At 40.0% G+C, this 13,283-nt stretch overlaps 1 protein-coding gene across 1 annotated transcript; it reads left to right on the top strand.

Moving 5' to 3' along the window:
• The first annotated feature begins 2,494 nt into the window (after positions 1 to 2,494).
• Positions 2,495 to 10,625, top strand: LOC311059861 (uncharacterized protein). Its single transcript, XM_084077961.1, has 7 exons — positions 2,495 to 2,620; positions 4,041 to 4,121; positions 4,338 to 4,403; positions 4,984 to 5,037; positions 5,694 to 5,732; positions 6,348 to 6,800; positions 7,251 to 10,625. Exons 1-7 carry the CDS (start codon positions 2,500 to 2,502, stop codon positions 7,625 to 7,627), a joined length of 1,191 nt encoding a protein of 396 aa, XP_083934087.1. The 5' UTR covers positions 2,495 to 2,499; the 3' UTR covers positions 7,628 to 10,625.
• Positions 10,626 to 13,283: the final 2,658 nt, after the last annotated feature.

Genomic DNA, 13,283 nt, shown 5'->3' with positions numbered 1-13,283 from the left:
TTATTCTGGATTATTTATTAAAGGAGAAGAGTGCAATAGTACAAACAAATTGCAAGTCAAATGTGATACAATTTCGGCCCTGTTCACATAACCGTTTGATGCATGATTTTTGGGGGGATCAATCCTCTCAAAATGAAATAAAAGCGATATCAGGAGTGACGTGGCAATATGATTCGCCCGTTACATTTGTGGGAGGGGCTTATGTATTTAGTGGGAGGGGCCTATTTCCTAAAATCAAAACGGCACGTATCACGAAGGCAGGATCCGATCGGCACCCGATTCGAATGGCACGTCACGCAACCTCCAACGGTATTCCTCCCGGCATATCCCTCGAGTCCTGGCGGCCGCGACCCACGACCGGCATCGGCGCAACCACACTTTGCAATTTCCCAGAATTGTGACGCGTCTAGTTATTATTATCTCTGCTATGTGGAGCACTATCTGTACCCCAGAAGTCTGATATTGTCATATTTTTTAAGCATTTATTTTTAGCGGTGCCAACCGCTTTACGTTTGACTCTGTCTGCGTGTCCGTCCGTCCGTCCGTCCGTCCGTCCGTCCGTCCGTCCGTTTGTGTGAGCACGGGATGAGCACGGCAAAGAAGCAACACATACAAACACACGCACACACACACACACACACACACGGACTTGCAGATTGCCTATGCCATCTCTCCTCTCATTGGCCACGCCACTGGTTATCAAAGAGGGGTCCAGGGACCCCCAGCGTATGAGCACGGGATGAGAACGGGATTTTAAACAGCTATAACTCCAGTTTCAGTACAAATTTGGTAAGTGGACTCAGACCACCAATAGGGACGAACTGAAATGAGTTAAGGCCCGCCCCAAAGGCACCGCTTCCTTCACACAGGGTGTGATTTTTTAACTCAGGTCAGGGATGCACAATGTTTTCACCAGAGCCAGTTTACACTATAGCTTATTGGTTCTCAAAGAGGGCCCCCCCAGGGGTCCTTGGGAGGGGGGGTCCCCAGCTAAATTAGTTAATACAGCTTTACAATCATTTTAACCACTTTAACCATATTTTATACTTTGGCGAATCAAAAATAGCAGATCTACAACAAGGCACACTTTTAAGGCGTTGAGTTTTTAAGGGTAAAACATGTGGTGTGTACAGTAAGAAGGGGGAAAATTCACCGGGAACGCAGAGTGAGCCGGTGGGAGCGTCCTGGTTCACACGGACTCATCATGCGTCACCTCTGTCCGTGTCTGTGAACCGAACCCTACTGCCACTGCTTCAGCAGGGCCACCGTGAGTCTGTGTGCAATCTGACCGCCCATTAATTGACTATTAATGGGCGTAATTTTCTCATTTTCTCCACACAGACAATCCAGAGGAGACATACATACCACCGGGAGGAAGCCTTAAATTGCCTATAGATGGGAACACCGCTGTCCAACTATTTAAAGAACCCCAAGATGTTGTGGGACATTGGGTGCCACCGGACTTTGTTGCTAAGCCCGGTAGCAATGACAAATATACAAACCGTACAGAATTGGATAGTACAAACAAAATCATCATCATCAAAAATATGACCAAAGAAGATAGTGGAGATTATTTCATGGTTTTAAATCTAAATGATAAAAAGGTATGGAAGTATTACACGGTTTACGTGATTGGTAAGTATGAATTGTGTCCTGTTAAGACAGTTTGTTTGTTTATTTCAATGCACATCTGTATTTTCCGAAATGTTTTTATATTTGAACTGATAGTAAAATGTATATTTATATTTAATTTAAACGTTTTAAGCAACAATAATACCTGAAATTAGGAAAGGCAGTTCCTGTAGAAACTGTGTGGGTTTGCTGAAAACAGTATAAAATATGTTTAGTAGAATTTAGCATGTATTGTCTATACTGTAAATGTTGTCCATAATACATTATTGTGATTGAATAATCAAATTGATTAATTGCAACAAAAACGTAGTAGAATCCAAATAGAATCCTCTCTGTTAGATAGGAAGTGTTTGAAAGAGAACAGACCCTCCTGGTGAGGGATGTCGTTATAGAGACTTTCATTTTAGTTTTATTGGATGAGAATGTCCAAAGCCAAAATTATAGTTCTTTGCTGCTACTACAAATGAGTTTCTGAGTCAGACAATTTCAGACAGTTTCTGAGTCAGACAATGTGTTTCTGACAGACAAATGAGTTTCTGATGTCCCAAAGCCATCAGTGGTTCTCAAGGAACCTTGTTCACATCAATCTACCAACTGTTCGCTGGTTTCATTTGAATGCACATCTGTATTTTCTGATGATCAGAAAAGAAAGGAAAATCATCACTATGTCCTCCTGGTAAGGGATGTTTTCAATGAGTTTCTTAGTTGTCTTCACTCTTTTTCCTAACAGAGAAAGTCCCAAAGCCATCAGTGGTTTACACAACAGCTTGTTCACCTCAATCTGCCACCTGCTCACTGGTCTGTGAAGGAAACATCACAGATTCAGGTCCGGTCACCTATCGCTGGAAGAAAGATAATGGGACATGGATGGAGTCTGGACAGAACTGGACTATTACCAACGATGAGAAATGGAAGAAGGTTGAAAAAGTCTTCTGTGAAATGAAGAACCCAGTCAGTGTGGACCAGAGTGATCCATTTTATGTCAAAGGTGTGTTTGTGTTTCTTGTTATCTGTTATGACATCTGCACAACTACAATTATCCTAATCACATTTTAAAGGGTCATTCACACCTATAAATGCACTAAACACAATACCGAGGGTAACACAAGTTTCAGGCGGTCGGATGCCGTCCAAGTTGGGCCAGGGACAAAATTCGAGTTATAGACACACAGACAGATTCCTTAAATATAGAATATAGAATATTATTATTATATATAGAATATATAATACTAATACTACTACTACTACTACTACTACTTTTTGTTATACTAATACTACTACTACTACTACTACTACTACTACTACTACTAGGGGTGTGCCGATATATCGTCCCGCGATATATCGCGATACGTTTTCGCGACGATATGTATCGTTTTGGGAGAAAAAAAATATCGTTTTTGAATTTTTTTTTTTTTTTTTTTTTTTTTTTTTACAATCATAATAATCAGGCATGTAAACGGCCCCGAAGTGAAAAGAGTGACAACATGTTTTTTTTTCGGGTCAGGTGTCATACTATTTGTATTCAAAACGGCTATTGTAGCTGAAAAGCTTGTTTGCATGTCTGAATAATGCAAAAACAGAATTATTTGTTTGCATTTTCTTTTTTTCTCCTCCATATATTTTCATAATAAAAAAAGTGCGTATCGTATCGTATCGAAATCGTATCGAAGTTGTGAGCCAAATATCGTATCGTATCGTTTCGTGAAATTAGTGTCGGCACACCCCTAACTACTACTACTACTACTACTACTTTTTTTTATACTACTACTACTACTACTACTACTACTAATAATAAGGTAGATTATTATTATCATTATTATTATTATTATTATAAGGAAGTGACTAGCAAAAGTAGAAGTAACTGGCTGAAACCTTGCCAAAATATGGAGTCAAACATGATAGATACATAGATGAGTGGAGTCATAATATGTCCGAGATCCACGTGAAGCCATGCTGTTATAGGAATAGTCTTAGACTTGAAGTCTTAAACTACTATTCTCATACAGTATACTGTGTGTGTGTGTGTGTGTGTGTACAGTTAAGGATGCCAGAAACTGATAAAAGTCAAATTTGAATATTTTACAGCCCTGGCGAAGATTTTTGGACTATTCAACCCCAAAAAAAGAAAAACAAATATATATATATAATTATTTTCTTATCATAAAACTTTTAATTTAAATATAGTATATATTTTTGTATATTTTTTGTTAAGTATATTATACTCACATGGTGTCACGCAGGGAACACAGCTGAGCTGACCTACAAGCCTACACCGCATTGCATCCGCGGTGCGTTGTGGGCTTGCAGATCGGCTTGCGCTCGGCGTGCTGTATAAACCGAGTTTAGGGAGACGAGCGTAAGAGAGGCGGGTCAGTAATAACAAAGGCCTTTTGTCTTTTTATTTTAAGATAATGATACACCCGTGGCAGGGATTATTGTTGCTCTTATCCTTGCTGTTGGTTTGGTCCTCCTGGGTGTGAAATATCGTGGTAAGTTTCTCTACTTATTTTAAGTTACACAGTTACATGCAATTTCACAAGCAAACATTTTGCTGTGTGTGTGTGTGTGTGTGTGTGTGTGTGTGTGTGTGTGTGTGTGTGTGTGCATGATTCTGTGTGCATGTACATGCACATATATCCAAACAAGCCTACACCTTTAACCTCATATCACTGTTATATTATCATTGTGTTTGAATTTCATAACAGATCGTATAAAGCATAAGCGTATGTTGACTTCATGTGGGTTGTGCCCTGTTCCTGAACTTCGTGAAGGTGAGTGAGTTTGATAACTTTATTGGAGCAGTTTGTGAAGACTAGTCTCGAGTTGAATATCAAACTTAAAATAATAAATATAAATACAAATTTAATCATTAATATCATTGACCATAACATAACAACCATGAAATCTGTGTTTTCATATTAAACTTCCAATCGTCAAATCTTCCTTACTAACTGTGATGGCTGGCAGACAGTTGCTATAAAGTGAGAACACTTGGTGTTATTTATCACAGTGTTGTATATTTCAACAAAGCAGTGATGCCTCACATGCTGTTAGCTGTGTGATTTGGATGTTTGGAGAACACCTGCTCACACAGATATGAACACATAATAAAATAAAATGTCTGGGCACTTAGGACCGATTTTCCTACCATGAGAGGCTTGATAAATATGAGTCCAGAACTGACATTGCAGCAATAAAACAGAGTTCTAAAATAGTGTGATGTGACCTTTCACCACCAACATCTGAGTAGTCTCCTCGCATGGCAATAAAACAGAAATATGGTTGCTGGTGTTTACTAAGTTGTCTGCAATAATGTGAAACAAACTGATCTGATGCCTGTCTACTCAGCAGCCCCAACTACAGATGCATCTCCACCAAGCAAGAACAATGAAGTTACTAATGAAGGTCCTAATGTTTTTTCTATCTATAAAAAGTGTTTTATTTGATAAAAAAATATACATCACATATCCTCCTATGATTTGACAAACCTCTGTGGCCATGGTGTCTTGGTGTCTTCGTGTCAGCAAAACTGTGTGCCCGTTTCTCCTCACTGGCTGGAGCACTTGATCTGATTTTGCACACAGCCATTGCCCATTACCATCTGAACTTAACTGCGAAGCCCGTTTCTCAATTTCATCAAATCTCAGACAAGCATTATTATTTGCAGCAAGGTCTGTACTTTCGCCTGCGCCCTTCACCGGGTATGGTCTAGTACAGATAATTCAAGACATGCTTAGGAGGGCTGGCCATGTGCTCAGACCTCTGCATGGCTGTGGAGGACATTTCTCCATGAAGAACAATAATATTTAATCTGTGTCTTCCTTTTTAAATTGCCGTTGTACCTCTGGTGAACACAGAACTCAGAATTAGCATCATAAGAGAACTGCTTCTCATTTGTTCACAGAAATAGTTCTGACGTGTGTGTGTGTGTGTGTGTGTGTGTGTGTGTGTGTGTGTGTGTGTGTGTGTGTGTGTGTGTGTGTGTGTGTGTGTGTGTGTGTGTGTGTGTGTGTGTGTGTGTGTGTGTGTGTGTGTGTGTGTGTGTGTGTGTGTGTATCAAGAACAACTTCTGGTGGAGAACAACCAAAATTCAGCAGATGGTATGTCTATTTCTCTTCTTTTATTACCTGTCTATATGTCATGCCTCATGCACTACACCAGCCTGCTTTACATTTTGGCTTCTAACTCTTGAACCGTATTTTACACAATAAAATAGGCCCTATGCATTAGATTTTTACTAAGGTCTGGATGATGTTTCAGGACTATTGTTCGTACTTTGTTTCCTAAAATGTTGTTTCCTAAAATGTTTTCCTAAACTGTAAAACAAACACACAGGATTACATAAAGTTACAAAGCATTGGATTTGATGCATGGGGTACTTTAATGACTAGTACAACCGGTATTTCATAAACGGGTGGGACATGCATTTGCTTACATTGGCTTTTTGTATGGACATTTTTGTATGGCTTTTTGTCTTTTTTAGAGTGAGAGTGTGCTTTTAGAGTGTGCTTTAGGGTCATTATTGGCCCCAGTGATGCTTATACAGAACACCTCGGTCCTGACCATTGTCCTGCCAATACTGATGGTAAACACACCCTAGAGTGTATTATTGCTTAAGGCTGTTGCCAATTTTCATTCAATATAATGAGAAAAGCATGTTATGGTTCAATCTATTGCATTTCAACAATCTGTCTCCCTTTCTCCCTTCTCTCAAGTTTTTCAATCAGTCATGGATCTCATCGACGGCAACGCAACTTCACTCTGCAATCACTGTAAAAAGGTCCAGGGCAACAAGAAGCAGTGTCAACGTCTGGTCCAGCGTGTGGAAGGACTGGAGGAACTGGTGCTGACAATCATGCAAAAAGGAGCTGGTCAGAACTCTGTCGATGTGGAGAAGGACCTCCGTGATCTTAATGAAACACTGGAGTCTGCAAAAGATGTTGTCAAAAAATACTTCTATGATAGTTTCCACGAGCATGTGTTTAAAGACTACAACGGCAACAGTGAATTTAGGAGTTTGAACGGCCGTCTGAACAGCACATTCAACAAGCTTTCCAAGGCTCTGCAGGTTGACCACGATCATAAACTATACAAGATGTTCAACAAAGCTTCTCAACAGGTAGAGGATGAAGCAGACAGGAAGGAGGATCATGAGGAGCTGAAGAGAAGTGAGAGGCGGGTTCTACTACTTTAACAATCTATGTGAAGATATAGTAGAAAAATCTGTCTATTAAAAAAATCATTTTATTTCAGCAGATATCTTAGTTAAAAGACGATTGATTAACAATGGCATTTTGTGTTTCTATGTGTAGTATTAAGTCAGTTTAGGAAATCACAATCTCTAGAAAGCATTAGCTAATAAGTTGGCTGGTTGGCTCAACAGGGACTAGAAATTGTGTCTGTCAGACCCCACGTATTTCCAGTGCCACGTATTTCACTGATGCTTAGGGCAATAATGATGGCAAAGCACACCCTTTCGTGTGATATTGCAAATACATAACTTTAAAGTCAGCTGTCACTTCTCATTCAATATAATGAGAAAAGAATGTTGTGGTTCAATGTATTGTATCTCAACCTGTCTGTCCCTCTTTTTCCCTTCTCTCGTCTTTTTCAATCAGTCATGGATCTCATAGACCCCATCTTGGACAAAGCAACGTCACTCTCCCCTCTCTGTAAGGATGCCATGCGGAACAAGAAACAGCGCCAGTGTCTGGTCGAGCGTGTGGAGGTGCTGGAGGAACGCTTGGGGGCGATCAGGCAAAAAGGACCTGGTCAGAAATCTGCTGATGTGGAGGAGGCCCTCTGTGATCTCAAGACCACACTGGAGTCTGATGAAGTTACAAAGTTTGTTAAAACATACACCTCTGATGTCCTATGTACGGACTACGGTAATGAGTTTGTCAGTTTGAACAAACGTCTCGGCAATGCATTAAATAAGCTGTCCCGTGCTCAGCCGGATTACCAAAATCACAAGCTGTTTGAAGAAGACCCTTGATGGGCAGAGGATGAAGCACTCGGGGAGGAAGAGGATGTGTATCGGAATAATGAGGGGGGGGGGCGGCTTGAACCCCTTCTAGGACCCCAAGGATTTCAGGGGGTCCCCAGAAAAATTAGCTAACACAGCATCAAAATCAGTTTAACCACTTTAACCATATTTTATCCTATTTTAAAATTGGCTAATTGGAGGGAGTACAGGCGGACGGGCGGACGGGCGGACGGACCTCAGCCACGTCACTCTGACTCAGACATAACCATAAACAAACCACCATACGCCCATATATACGCGAATATGGAGATCCGGTTGTCCAGAGCCACAGATCTGGCCGTTATGCACATCATGTGCATATATGGGACGGACCGACTTCAACCGACAGAATCCTAAATCTTGTTGTATGGACAGCTCTGCTTCCGGGTTGCAACCTGTGTTCTTTCACCGTGGGATTCGCGGCTCATATGCACAGCTTTTCAGGTTTTCTAGTCGTCTATTTACGGAATTTTCATTCACTGAAATGTGTTCTGTGAGATCAGGCTGATGACTCAGACATATCGGTAAGATCGGCGGTGCGACGCAGGTGTGAGCCCTCACACATATACTCCAAAATAGCTGATTGGCTATTTTGGAAATAATTTAGACTATTGTTCACACAGATCTTCTCTTCTGGGGGAGCCGAAAACATGAAATTGTTCACTGCAGTTACACTTATGAACATTGCGTTTGAATGCGTACAGAAACTTTGCACAAAGAATGGGTTTACTGCACTATGAGATCTCTGTGCTCCAGCCCAGGCACCATAAGGTGTGCTACAATGTACGTTGCCCGTGACAGAAGGTTCCAGTTGTCCAAACAAGAGAAGACACACACCGAACAAGAACCAGTTTGTGCATTTGTAGTTGAAGAAACATTTGGATGGATTTTTAACCTAGCGACAGGCTGGCCGCTTTGAACCCAGAGGCCAAAGACAACTATTTGGATCTTCAGAGTATAGCTGGCATTGAAATGGTTGAATCCTCTGAGTACACATGTTTCTGGGGACCAAACAACTCAGGAACACTGCCTGCCACTTTACTGAGACAGGGAGAATGAGAGAGCTCCAATTAAAGTTGATTGTGCGTGCGTGCGTGCGTGCGTGCGTGCGTGCGTGCGCGCGTCTGTCTGTCTGTCTGTCAGCAACTTCCATGTTTTTTCTTTTCCTTTTTCTTCTAGAGTGATCAGCTGCTTTGAACTTCTGATGTGTCAAGTTGACATCTCCAGTTTTAGCTTCACTCCATTGGCTCCCGGTTGTTTTTAGGATTGATTTAAAAATGTTTTAACTTGTTTATAAAGCTCTCAATGGTCCGGCACCTTCCTACCTCTATGACTGCCTGCCTAATAGATATGTTCCAAACCGCCCCCTCAGGTCTTCAAGTGCTGACCTGCTCAAAGTGGCTACAATGACATATAGATACAGGCTGAAAACCCACTTCTTCAGGAAGCACTACCCTTCCTCTTTGTCTTGCCTACTTGTTGTCAATTAGTTGTACGAGCTCTTGTCTTATTGGGTCTTGTTTATTCGATTTATTTCAACGTATTTGTTTTAGCTCTTGCTCATTTGATTTTCCTACTTGTCTCCTCTGTTTAAGAAAGTAGGTAGCTGATATATTGCACTTTTACCTTAGCGCTAGGTATACTCTTAGTTGCTTGTTTTAGAAGAGAATGCACTTAAGACTTCTGGTGTTTAGTAGTTTCCTTGCCTACCTATGTTGAATGCACTTATTGTAAGTCGCTTTGGATAAAAGCGTCTGCTAAATGACTGTTATGTAATGTAATGTAGATGTCTCTACAGTTCTTGTCAATAGAAAAATTCCATTGATAGAGGGCGCAGCGAGGTAACTAAATAATGTTTTCTTTCCGGTAAAATATTAAACATTTTGGCCAAAAGGTGTATTTTAGACATGAGGTTCCCACTTAGTAGAGTTGGCTTTCAACTCCATAAAACTGTATTTTTATATTTACTGCAGACGAGAGGCTATGCAGCCTGTGGTGCGGGCGCAAAGGCTCGAAAGTCCCATAGCCTTAAGGACCTAACCCTAACCCTTCTAGGTTATGGACCACAGCTAACCCTAACCCTTACCCTAATCTTAACCCGTAAACCTAACCATAAACCTAAACCTACCTGAAATGTAACGTACCTAAAAATGTAACGTTTTTGTGGTCCAAAAACATTGTCATTGAACGTTTCTGGAGAAACTTCAATGACGTTTCCTCTGGCGATAGGGTTGCATTGTATTGAGGTATCTAAAGAGCACAGAGTATGTTTCCCACTGAGTGCGTCTATGGCGCATGCCGTGGGAACATGACCTTTCCTTCTTTACATAGCCTTGCCCAACACCAGGGTCTACATTTCTCAAGGAAATAGGGAGAACAGGGAGAACACTTCCAACCACAGATGTAGGCCTACTAGTTATATTGTATAAATATACTAATATAAGAAATGGTTGAAATGGTGTTTTATTCATTAGAATAAGTTCCAGACTGCAGCTTTAATGTTTCATCTAATGCTTTGTGCATAACATTGAAATGTAATGTAATGTAATGTAATGTAATGTATGTAACATTACCTCTGTGTAATTCACTGGTTTTTAAAGTATGGTGTGGTCGGATTTGCTGCTGTTGGTTTAACATTATATATTCTTGCTCATGCATGTCTGACTGTTTAAATCTGAGTGTCATAGCCAAGTATTCACAACAGAGGAACAGGTGTTTAAATAGTTCTCTGGATGAGCTAAAACATATTGCCATAAACATATAATGCATCAAATTGAATTGCTATTTGTTTGTAAGCTCAGAACAGTGTAAGATGTGGTTTACCATCAATATAACAATATGATTTTATGGATATCTATGAACGTGTTTACTGTGTGGGTTGTTCTGTATTATGACTCCTTTTTGGATATCATCTTGCACATTTTTTTCCAGTGTTATTTCATTGCAAATAAAGTCTGACTGCATTCAATTTGATGCATGTTTGTATAATTGTTTTGCTAGATTTAAATGTCAAATGAACTAAACTGTGTAACATCTTGTTGGTGTACGAAATACATTTTAGGATCATACTATCATAGTCTCTTTATTGGTATTATGCTTAAGCATACGGTTAAGCCTACAGCTCTGCAGCAACTACAATAACTCTTCCAAGGATATCCTGTCTTAGCCCATCTGACTTTCTGTGACCACATTGACACACACACACACACACACACACACACACACACACACACACACACAGATTCTTTTTTCAACGTAAGACCAGAGACGAGCTCATGGCTGCACGACACTGAGCTGGCCATCTGTGGATACATGAAAGAAGAAGAAGTGAAGAAAGGGAACTTGCAAAGATGCTTTCGGACAAACCTCAAACCATTTGTCTCGATTTTCCCAGCTGAAGAAAGATGAAGGAACTGAAATCTCAACCAAGTGTACCGTTCATGAAACTCGGTCAGCATTTTCACATGAATCATTTATTTTGCCTTTTTTGTTCATATAAAACTAAATTGACTTCTGTATTTGCATGTAAAATGTAAAAGCGGTGAGGATTTTCAAAGTCTGGTGAATGTATATTTCACCCGTCTTGAAAAACGGCTAAGTGCATCCCATGACCAAAAAGGTCAGGAAGGTCAACAGTAGTATGTAGCCTTTCATGAGCAAAGGTGATTGTTGAGACTGTTGGGGCCCCTGAGTATACAATCCTATAGGGCCCTTCTGACCTTATCGAAGGCCCGTATTGCCCTGTGCCCCAGATAGTTGCCTGCGTTGCCTGGAGGCGCTGAAGCAGTGGGTCTCAGTTGGCCCATTTTTCGAATCTAGAGCCATTTTGTCCATATAAGCCAAAAGCATTGAGTGGGCCACAAAGGATCAGTCAGCCAGGATTATTATTAATGTACAATGGAACGTGTGGTATTTAGTTACGTCTGAGGGGTGGAGAGTTTATTTTTGTTTGTTTCGCTGCATGTTAAAACACTGACCACAAAAAGGTGCAAAGCTTCATACTGCTCTGTTGTCATAGAAAAGAACCACAACATGAAAACCTTCCACTCAGCCAACCAATCACAATTTGTTTATCGTTTAGTAGAAGTCTGCGTGCATATGATATTTGACATCAGTGTCAAAGAGCTTTGTCACTGTCAACTTCGTTCCACCATCAGACATGGCAACGCTGCATCTGATTTTAGCTGCTCTACTAGGTAAACTTGAGGTCTTTTTATTGAAATTTGATATAAATTATCATTCTTAGGTAGTTATTTCTTGTGTGTATTCTTTTGAATGGGTGGTCTTCTTTTACTGTGGTGTTACCAAAGTGTGTGGTACTGTATGATGCGGTTCATTTAATTTCTTATTGTTTTCATGTTCCAGGTGTCATTTACATCAGTCAGGATGGGGTCTCTGGATTAGAAGTGGAGTTGACAGTCAGACCAGGAGACAACATCACTCTCTCCTGTGACTGCAGAAAGCCACCTGGAATTTCCATAGTGTGGTTCAGGAACGGCTCTCATAAAAACCAACCTACTCTTGAAATTAATGAACAAAACCCCCCTTCTAATTTAAAGTATAACAAATCTAGTGAATCCTCTGATCTTCTGATAGAGAATGTAACTGATTCTGACCTTGGTCTCTACTACTGTGGAACCAAGCATTGGTTTGTGGAGGAAAAAGTTAAAACATTCTACAAATATGGCAACGTCACCACAAGGATTTCATTCAGTGAGTATTGTGCTACGCTTCCTTTCATGTATTCAGTACTATCAGGTGCAGAGGTGTAACTAATTTTAGAAAGAATAGTAGACTAGTCAATTTATGGTTGCAGACAAGACCACATGTCCATAAGAGTGTTTATAAAAATGCTATTTTTTAAAATGAATTCTGTATTCCCAATATGATTGATACAGGGTAATTACAATAGGCCTACAAATAGTGACTCCTGGTACGAGACTGGGACACTGAGAAGCCCTTTGCCTTTTCTGAAGAGTGGAGACCTGTGGTGGATTTGGGTCTGAACAATGTAGAACAGTTTTTTATCTGCATTTTATGGCAGATTATGCATTTTACTCACTAGAAATTAATATAGTATGTTTACCATGTTACAACTTTTCAACAACAACTTTTGGAATAATACCCAACTGACCACTTATGTTAAAGGTAGGGTAAGTGCTTTACTTTGGTTAAAATAAGTGTTAAATAGCTCTATATTCTGATAGTACTCATTACTATAGAGTGTCTCTCCAGCTCTTTATTAAACAGAAAATGCATTTTCAGTACTCTCTCCTGATTGGCTTAAAATATGTCACCTACCTGAAAATGTACTATTATTCTGTTTACAAAAGAGCTGGAGAGAGCCCTGTGACCGAACAAACAATCTGTAGCAATGAATACTATCAGAATATAGTACTTTAACCTTTTTAACAAAAAGAAAATATACCAAAAAATATCACTTACCCTACCTTTAAGTGGTCAGATGGGTAGGTCGTGTGCATTTTCAGCAATCAATTGATTGTGTGCAGGTTTGGATCAATAAAATTATAGTATACTTCGTTTCTATTTATCGGTATCACACTGAAACATTTTTCAAGGTTTTAAAGAAAAAAAATACCATGACAATGTTTTTATATTAATCTTT

This window comes from Gymnoscopelus microlampas, assembly GCF_963454915.1.
Source record: "Gymnoscopelus microlampas genome assembly, chromosome: 14".
NCBI lineage: Eukaryota > Metazoa > Chordata > Actinopteri > Myctophiformes > Myctophidae > Gymnoscopelus > Gymnoscopelus microlampas.
The sequence above is the reverse complement of the archived record's forward strand: the minus strand, read 5'-3'. Positions and strand labels throughout refer to the sequence as shown.